Here is a 10,514-nt window from a genome sequence, read left to right as displayed (position 1 = left end):
ACGTACGCCACTATATATATATATATATACATATATATATATATATACATATATATATATATATAAATAAATAAATAATACAGAATGGGACAAGAACGCAAAACATCAAGACAGGTGATACAAGAAAGGGACAAAACATTCAGATAGACGATACAAAGAAATCGTAGACAGGTCATTCGGAGTTTTCTCTCTTCAGTCGAGATCCAGATTATCTTTGCAATTTTGGCTGGTTATTCAATCTGGCCAGCCCCAAGGGAAAACTAAGCTAAGAGCATTAGATTCCTTGGAAGAAAGCAGTGAATGTATATAAAAACAAGGACGGAAAAAAAAACGAACATGTGTACCCTTAATGTAGTTCTCGAGGAGATTCAGCGTGACACACAGTGTGACAAGGCTGGCCTTTTGAAATACAGGTACAGCAGAAACAGGAAGAAAGAGTGAGAGAAAGTTGTGGTGAAAGAATACAGCAGATTCACCACCATCTTCTGCCGGAGCCTTGTGGAGCTTTAGGTGTTTTTGCTCAATAAACACTCACAATGCCTGGTCTGGGAATTGAAACTGCAATCCTACAAATGCGAGTCCGCTGCCCTAACCACTGGACCATTGCGCCTCCACACATACACACACATATATATATGAGTAACAAAGAGGAACAGATGACAATTTATTACGGCTGTTTCAAATGATTTCATTAATTGATTAATGAGAATATTACATCATTGCAAAGAAACCGTTTACGGCCAGTTAAAAGAGGCATTAGAAACGGCCATAATAAATTGACGCCTGTACGTCTTTGTTACTCATATTTTATTTACCTATCCTTTATATTTTTAGTATAAAGTACATGTTTGAACAGCTAAGTGCAGAATTCTTCAGAGGGAACTTATTATCTGCATACACACAAGAATATCATGTGGTCAGCACTTGTGCACCAAATTGGATATTCACTTAATATTGTTGAGTATGCATGTTACTCAGACCTAACAAGGTGCCTCAATTTAAGTACTTAATTCAACTGAATCTTAATTGTGTGTGTATATATATATATATAACAGTGTGAGAGAGAGAGAGAGAGAGAGAGAGAAATATATATAAATGTCCCATACACATAACACATAAAAACATAAAATGTAATGGTATATCTTTTTTCTACCTCCGATGAGATTCAACTTTATAATGATTTAATTATTTTAATTAAAATTTTTAAAGCCTGAATCGAAACAGCTGTCTATTTTTGTAATTAATAAATATAATTATTAATTGATTTATCTCTATTTTCTTATTTTTCTTTATATGTATATGTATGTGTGTGTGTGCATGTATATATATTCTTTCTTTTGTGCTTGTCTATTTTTCATGCTTGCACTTAATAAATAACACTAACATTTCTTTTTCCTAGTAAAAGGTAGTATATTATGTATGCGTCAACAAATGGGAAGTTGTTTACTTCAGGATGTGTATTTCATTACTGAAATTTGTATCAACATGCTGAAGTAAACAACTTCCCATTTATGAGTTCAATAAAGACAACAATGCAACGGAAAATGCAAGGAATATTAATGCAGTATACGGGGATTGGACAATAAGCATAAGCCAGTGTCAAAGGTAGTTCCAGAAATTACAGCTTAGAAGATGAGCCTCATCCTGGAAGATCTGCAGAGCTCAATGAGGATGTCCTGCAAACCCTGGTGGCACACAATCTTATAATAACTGTTGAGGAACTAGCAGAGAAACTTTGATTAGGTCAAGCAAACATTCATCAACACCTGTAAAAAAACAACCATCTTTGGTTTCAAGACGAAAGGTGTTCTTCCATCAGGATAATGCTTGGCCACATACTGCGAGGATGACATTCCAAAAGCTGGAGCAGTTTGAATGGGAAACGATGGCCCACCCACCATATTTGCCAGACATTGCCCCATCTTATTATCATTTATTCCACAATCTTCAAAGTCATTTGGACAGAAAAAATATGAATTCTGTAGAAGAGGTCAGAACAGTACTGGGGGAATATTTTTCATAATGGACAAGTGAAAATGGAGAGTATATTTTAGATTAAAAAAGAACTTTGTTTCTCTTAATTTTGAAAAATAAAGGAAGTGTAAAAAAACTACATTATCTATGGAATGACACAATGCATGTGTGTATGTCTCTCTCTCTCTATATATATATCCACATACACGTATATATATTTATATATATACATACACATACACGTATGTATATTTATATATATACACACACATATACATTTGTGTGTACATGAAAATATATATATATATATATATATATATATATATATATATATATATATATATATATATATATATATATGTATGTATATATAAATGTCTCTTTGCCTTGATATTAGGCAGCAGCTGTAAGTGAGCATCACTGTCATGCAAGAGATGTTCTTTGTTTTCACGCACTTGAAAACATGTCTGGACATGGTGAAATATTACTTTATTTGGAAATAGGTGAGGGTTGGCAACAGGAAGAGTATCCAGCTATACAAAATCTGTTTGATCTATCAGAGCATAGAAAACTAGATTTTTCATATGTGTGTGTGTGTTAAATAAAATGAGACAACAAAGCCAAAGCGGTGTGAAATTTCTACAGCATTTATAAAGAGAAAGGTAGTCTTACAGCTGTTTCAGGGACATAAAAGATATCCCATCATCAGAGACGATATGAGACAGTTAAATAAGGGAATAATATAGACCAATATAGAAGTTATTATGTTAGAAGGAAGAAAAATGGTATTGGTCAAAAGGATTAGGGAAAGAAAGAAGAAAGAAAGTGGAAGAGACATATATTCCTTCCTTGCATTCTTATCTCTTCCTTCTATACTTCCTCCTATTCCTTTTATCTACTGATAGCTCTCCTCTCCCCACCCCCTCACAATATCTTGACCACCATCTAGCACTCTTTTTTCCTTTTCTCTTCCTCTTTCTTTCCTCCCTTAATCCTTTTGACCAATACTATTTTTCTTTCTTCTAACATACTTATCTATTCTCTTTCCTCTATCTACTTCCTCCTACCAGTATATTCCCAAAATTTCATTTACACTACAAGATCCCTTTGAATAAACAGCACATAGAATTAACATCTGCACACTATCCATTTACAATAACAAAATATGAACTCCTATCGGAATTTACATACCATGGACAAGAAGCCTCTTTACCCATTCTACACAGCACATTCCTTGGATAATGGAACATCCAACACACATTTTTATTATCATATTTCCCTTTATACTTCCTATATCTCTCCCTTTCCAAAATAACCTCTTATATTGAACTATATTATTTCCTTCTATTTAACTCTAATATCATCTCTGATGATGGCATATTTTTTATATCCCTGAAACAGCTGTAAGACTACCTTTCTCTTTATAAATGTCCTAGAAATTTCGCACTGCCTTGGCTTTGTTGTTTTATCTTATTTAACATATACACGCTCACACAGGATCCACATTAGACTCCTCACTCATGATATTATCGAACTGCCTTTTTGGTCTTCTGGATATCAAAGCCTCTCATATATATATATATGCTCAGATCCTTGTTACTTGCAAGTATACTCTAGGAATACACCATCTCTTTTCTGCTCTCTCTCTCCTCTTGTTTTTCCTCTGATTAGGCAACCAAGTATCTCCTTTACATCAGCACACTTGTTTCTGAACTCTTTCTTGAACCTCCCTCTCTTTCTTTCTCACTGGGTAACCATGTACCTCCTCTATAGCAAGACACCTATTTCTGCCTCTCTATTTCTCAGTTACACTCTAATTTTTCATCATTTCATAGTGGATCACCTCCTCTAATTCCCCCTCTGTTGTGGCAAGACACCTACTTCTGTCTCTCTGTCACACTCCAACCTTTCATCCTCTGACACAAGTTCCCTCCTCAAATGCTCCTACCACTCTCATAATTCCTTGTCTTGCAAGTTATTTGGTTACCCTGCCAGTGCTGGTGTCACGTTAAAAGCATCCAGTCCACACTGTAACATGGTTGGTGTTTGGAAGGGCATCCAGCTGTAAAAATCATTCCAAAACTAACCTTACCAGTGCTAGTGCCATGTAAAAAGCACTGAGTCCACTCTGCAGAGTGGTTGGTGTTAGGAAGGGCATCCAGCTGTAAAATCCCTGCCAAAACAGAGACAGTAGCCTAGGGTAATTTTTTTTTTTACCTAGCTGGCTCCTGTCAACCCTCCAACCCATGCATGCATGGAAGATGGACATTAAACGATGATGATGATATATATATTATGTGGATGATAATATTTTCAACCTAGACATTACGACTATGATTGTTGAAGTGCTTCAATTCTGTGTATGTACATATATTTACTCGATTGTAGACATTTATCAATGGTCTCTCTTTTGATGCATCATTTTCTATCATTAATAAAACCACTAGCACTTTTGACAACATGAGTATACTAGTAATAATATAATACATAGACATGTGTAGTAAATAGATAGTACTATAGAGTACGTGGATACTACAGTAGAAGGATAATTTTATACTTTTATGGTAATACAATATAGTAGATGGGTACTATAACAAATACTATATAATATAGTACATGGATAATACAGTATGAGGTCAAGTGGAGCACAACAATAAGTTATAAGCATCCTTGTGTAACCATATATTATCACTATGCAAAGTGGTTAGAATATGAAAAAGAATCTAATCATCATAAGAGATTTATTTTCATCCTATACATAATGACATGAAGCATTTTTGTAATTCATACAGAAATTAGAAAGATCTGAATTACTTTATTAATATTTGTACTTGGGAATGATGCTAAACATGGTCCACCAGAACATAGATATTAAATTAAATGATGATGATGCATTACTACATTAACATAGAGATAATAATGAAGTTCACAGCACTTACCTTCCAGCATATAGATCTGTAACCTGATTCACAAGGACAACCTAAGACAAAAAAAATTATTTAATTAGTGAAAATACTTAGCAAAAAACATAAATTATCATTCTTATCAATGATTAAATGTCTGAGATGAGTAACTGTTAACATAAAACATATTTTTTTTTTAACTAATAACCAAATCTTCAGAGATGAAGCACTTATTATTTACATCCACACTACAATTCAAATGGTTTGATTTCCACTTATTCTTGGTTGTCTTATTCCTAGATATATATACATTACTCTAAATTTTTTATTACTTTTTCCATTCCTATAAGGATTGACAGAACATTAATACACTATATGACTAGAAGCTTTCTCTTTTGCCATCTCTTACCTGTATTTTTTTAAAGTATGGTGTCTTTATTTCATTAGTCATGACATCTGGAGTCATCATCAGGTCAAAACCCTTGTCTGTCCACCTGTTGGCAATCTGAGCTAAGACTTGTGTCTCTAACACACAAGACTCCTTGAGGAGATGTTTCTCTGAGACAAGATATTTCAGCTATGTCATTCCACATTGCATACACATTATAAATGTTATAAGACTGATATTTTAATCTAAAGTGTTTCAAGTCTTTATATTAATTCATATGAAAAGAACCAATGAAATTGTAGAGCTATGGCCATATGCTGTTTACATAACACTGCTACAACCCAAACAGGTCACACAAGAGAAACAGAAATAAATACTCACTCACATACATGCATGTGAGAGAGAGAGAGAGAGAGAGAGAGAGAGAGGGAGAGAGAGAGAGAGAGAGAGAGAGAGAGAGAGGTTTCTTGACCAATCTTACTCACAAAACCTGAGACTATAATACAAAACACTTGGTCAAGGTGTCATGCAGTGGAAGCCATGAAGCCATTTGGTTGTAATGTGAACTTCATTACCACTTGCATTCTAATTTATAAATAAAAATTCCTAGTTCAAATCCAGTCCTATGTTGTGTAAGTGAGTGTGTGTATGTATATCCTCATTATCATCACTTAATGTCCACTTACCATACTGGCATGGGTTAGAGAGTTTTACTGGAAGGCTGCACCAGGTTCTAGTCTGATTTGGCATGGTTTCTATGGCTGGATGCCCTTCCTAATGCAAACCACTCAGAGAGTGTAATGGGTGTGTTTTACGTGCCATCAACACAGGCGCCATTTACATAACACTGGCAACTGTCATGACTACTTTCACTTTCACTTTGGCTTGACAAAGTCTTCTCAAGCACAGAATATTACCAAAGGTCTCGGTCAGTTGTCATTGCCTTCATGAGGCCTGACATTTGAAGATCATGCTACAGGCAACTGCCACACTTATGATTTCATATATATATATATATATATATATACACACACATACACACACCAGAATAATTGTAATCACTAGAAATGAGATCAATAGTGAAAAAAATTATAATTGTAATTTTCATCATTGTTTTAATATCTACAGTTTTCAGGTAAGCATATGTTGAATAGGTGAGCAAGCAATGCAGTATCCTTCCATATCACTTGATCTTGTGTTATTTATAAGCCCATGTATTCTCATACACAACTCAACTTCTTTCATGGTGTTAACAATTCATATCACTACATACCAAATATACAACTTTTATTCGCTTTATAGATATTAGCAGGATCCAGTGGGTTGAAGGATCGAATCATCTTCCAATGTCTGCTTTTAGCTTGGTTTCTACAACTAAATGACCATACTAACATCAGTACACCCTACAAAGTAGTTGCTGTTAGAAGAGGGGCACACAGCAAAAGAAAGCATACCAAAGCAGACACTGAAACATGATGTAGTCCCCAGATATGTCAGATCCTGTCAAACCATCCAACCTATGCCAGTATGGAAGATGGACATTAAAAGATGATGATGATGATGCTACTGATGCTGCTGACATTTGTTAATATATACATTTACATATGCACAGTAACAACAATACATCTCATGAACAATAATTTATCTCATTGACATTCTGCTATTTATTCAACTACTGGAAATAATGACAGGAAAGACATCTTGTTATAAAATCAAAACTAAAATAACCACGACTGTTTCTTTTTTAGTCATAGATGCTATTATTGCCATTAGTATAATTAATATTGGCATTAATCAAAACAATATTGGTGTTGTTGTTATTATTATTATTAAGGCAGCGAGCTGGCTGAACCAATCGCAGCATTTCATCCATCTGTTCTGAGTTCAAATTCTATTGAGATCAACTTTGTCATTCTTTCAGGGTCAAAAACTACCAGCCCACCTCTCCTCAAATACTACTAGTCCTGTGCCAAAATTCAAAATCACTATTATTATTATTATTACTACTACAATTTGATCGACAAGGCCAGTAGAACTTCCATTATAAGCTACTCCAAGGTATGTATGGATAAAGCCAAATTTTTGTCTATTAGAAGCTGTGATTAAAGAACAAAGGTTAGGTGTAGCAAAGTAAGAGAGCTTCATAATGAAAGTTTTAAAAAGTGGATTGGTAAGGAAAGAAATTAGATTTCAGAATTTCTTTCAAATATTCCAAAGTCTAATCTTCACTATAAAGCTCTCTTACTCTATAACACCTAATCTTGGTTATATAATTGCAGCTTCTAATAGACAAAAATTAGGTCATACCTGTACATATCCTAAAGTATCTTATAATAGCAGTTCTACTAACCTTGATTATAATTGTAGTAATGTCATTGATGTCATTGTGACTGATGCCAATATTAACTGTTCTAATAGCAGCACCTTCCATGATAAAAGCAACAACAACAATAATATGACTGAAACTGAAAATAAAATTAGAAAAAAAATTTTTTTTTTAATTACAGAGTTAATACTCTAATATCAGCAGCAACACTACTACTACCACTGCTACTACTAATAATAATCCTTTCTATTATAGGCACAAAGCCTGAAATTTGGAGTCGAGGAGGCTAATGGATTACACTGAGCTCAGAACACAACTAGTACTTAATTCATCAACTCCAAAAGGAGGAAAAGCAAGTTTGACCTCAGTGGAATACTACTAATAATTTTTTCTCTCTTACTGTGCCTGTAGCATTCTTTCATTCACTGCCTGCCACCAAGCCTAGTATATGCATATTGACTCTTTCTATAACTCTCTTTTACTCTTTCCTCACACATTCTGTATATGAAGTGAAGTATAACTAAGGGGACTAATGAATCTATGAGAGCCATAACTAATAAGAACTGACCAGGGGAACATGATGACCCATCCAACTTATATACCAGTATGGAAAGCAAGTGGAAGATGATGATGATGGTGAAGGTGGTGGATGTGTGTGTTTTTGTATGTGTGCACATATTTTTGTTGCTCAGCCAGGATAAGCATACATGTGTACAGACACATCTACTATGTTTATATATGTAGCATGAGGATTTATTTAAACAATACCACACCTGAACAAGGAATATAAAAGCATAACTGGTTTTGATCTAATTGTTGACAAATATCATTCTTCACTGTTGAAAAATAGATTCTCAGTTCAGTTTTTACATAGCAATGTTATCCAACTGAAACATGACCACCTCATCTTTTAAAAGATAGCCAACACAAATGAGCAGAGACAGTAAAATTTAAATCAATAAATGTAGGCTATTAACCTTCACAATATTGATACATACAACTATTCACCTACTTATATTTGAGGATGGTCATCTTTTGTCAATAAATACATGCACTATTTATTTAATTTTCACTTTATTATTATTATCATTATTATTATTATTATTATTATTATTATTATCATTATTATTATTAAGGTGGCAAGCTGGCAGAATCATCAGCACGGTGGACAAAATGCTTAGTGGTATTTTGCCCGTCACTACGTTCTGAGTTCAAATTCTGCCAAGGTCGACTTTGCCTTTCATCCCTTCAAGGTTGTTAAGGTAAGTACCAGTTGAATACCGGGGTCGATGTAATTGACTCATCCCCTCTCCCAAAATTCCTGCCCTGTGGCAAAATTTGAAACCATTATTACCTCCCATTTAGTGAAAGCAGAGATATTGTTTTCAGTCATGTTTGTTTGTTTGTCCGTGGACAAGATATCTCAAGAACAACTGGATGGATTCGGATGACACTTTCAGGGATGTTTGGCCTTGTGACTGGCACAAACTGATTAGATTTTGGGATTGATCCAGTACCGGACAAGGATTCTGGATTGCTTTTCCGTCTTTGTTACTTAATTTTTGAGATTGGTAGGGTTTATCTTTAGTATTCTCGTTTGTGAGAGCAGTCGAGTTTATTTCAGATATTCTCATTTTAAAAATCTTCTCCGGCTAATCGTTGAGAGGACATTGGTGTTGCCTTGGTGGAGGTTTGCACTCTCTGGGTGCTCTTGGTACTATTATTCTTATTATTATTAAGGCGGCAAGCTGACAGAACTGTTACTGTGCTGGGAAAAATGCTTAGTGGCATTTCTTCTGTCCATACATTCTGAGTTCAAATGCCGCCAAGGACGACTTTGCCTTTCATCCTTTTGAGATCGATAAAATAAGTACCATTTGAGAAGGAGGACGGAGATGTAATCAACTTACCCCACTCCCACGAACTTGCCAGCCTTGTGTCAAAATTTGAAATTATCATCATCATCATCATTGTATCCAGTGAGGATGCATGGCCTAATGGTTAGGGTGTTGCATTCATGATTGCAAGATCATAGTTTCAATTCCTAGACCAGGGGGTGTGTTGTGTTCTTGAGCAAAACAATTCAATCACATTGCTCTGCAATCACTTAGGCACCTGACGTGTGGTCCACCATGCATCAGTTCAGGTAAAGTTGGTTTAATGGAGGGAGTGAGCTAATGTATGGCACATGCATTTCATCACAATAAACTAATCATTTGTGCAGGTCATACAGCAAAAGCAGAACACTCATAAGTTATCTTCAATGAGAAAGTCCATCATGATTATTAGTTTGTCAGAGTTCTCTCTCATCATACATTCTGTAAGCAGTCAATAGTAGTAAAGTTCAACCCTTGGTTGTTTTACTGCAATATATGGATATGCCTTAATTACATGAATGAAAATAAATATTTAAATAAGATCAAAGTTGTACTTGTTTGGCAAGTGATTTGGTCTGAGATCTTGTGTTGTGTGGAAGAGTCATTTTAACTATCAAAAGAAACAAGATAAAAACTATATTTATATTTTATAACACCACTGTATTTCCTGGTTACTGACACAAATCCATTTCAGTCATTGTGGACTCATGTTAGTAACTAGGTATACACACAGTAATGTGATGAAAATTTTGATATCTTACAAAATAAATGAAAAGTGGGAAATGGGCTGTGCGTGAGAAGACCCGGCAAGCCAAGTAAGATCGTTGCCAGTGCCCCTGGACTGGTTCTTGTGCGGGTGGCACATGAGATGCACCATTTTGAGCGTGGCCGTTGCCAGTACCGCCTGACTGGCTCCTGTAGGATTTTCGAGCGAGATCGTTGCCAGTGCCCCTGGACTGGCTTGTGCGGGTGGCACATAAAAGACACCATTTCGAGCGTGGCCGTTTTCGTGCGGGTGACACGTAAAAGCACCCACTACACTCTCT

At 35.2% G+C, this 10,514-nt stretch overlaps 1 protein-coding gene across 2 annotated transcripts in view; it reads right to left on the bottom strand.

The window, feature by feature from the left end:
* Window positions 1-10,514, bottom strand: part of LOC106875833 (TBC1 domain family member 13) — a 102,965-nt gene that overhangs the window by 75,388 nt on the left and 17,063 nt on the right. For both annotated transcript variants that reach the window (XM_014924119.2, XM_014924118.2), the window contains exon 3: window positions 4,914-4,954. In XM_014924119.2, the coding sequence (XP_014779605.1) occupies window positions 4,914-4,954 (41 nt within the window). The remainder of the gene's footprint in view (window positions 1-4,913; window positions 4,955-10,514) is intronic.

Source organism: Octopus bimaculoides, chromosome 1 (genome assembly GCF_001194135.2).
Source record: "Octopus bimaculoides isolate UCB-OBI-ISO-001 chromosome 1, ASM119413v2, whole genome shotgun sequence".
In the NCBI taxonomy this organism is placed as follows: Eukaryota; Metazoa; Mollusca; class Cephalopoda; order Octopoda; family Octopodidae; genus Octopus; species Octopus bimaculoides.
The sequence above is the reverse complement of the archived record's forward strand: the minus strand, read 5'-3'. Positions and strand labels throughout refer to the sequence as shown.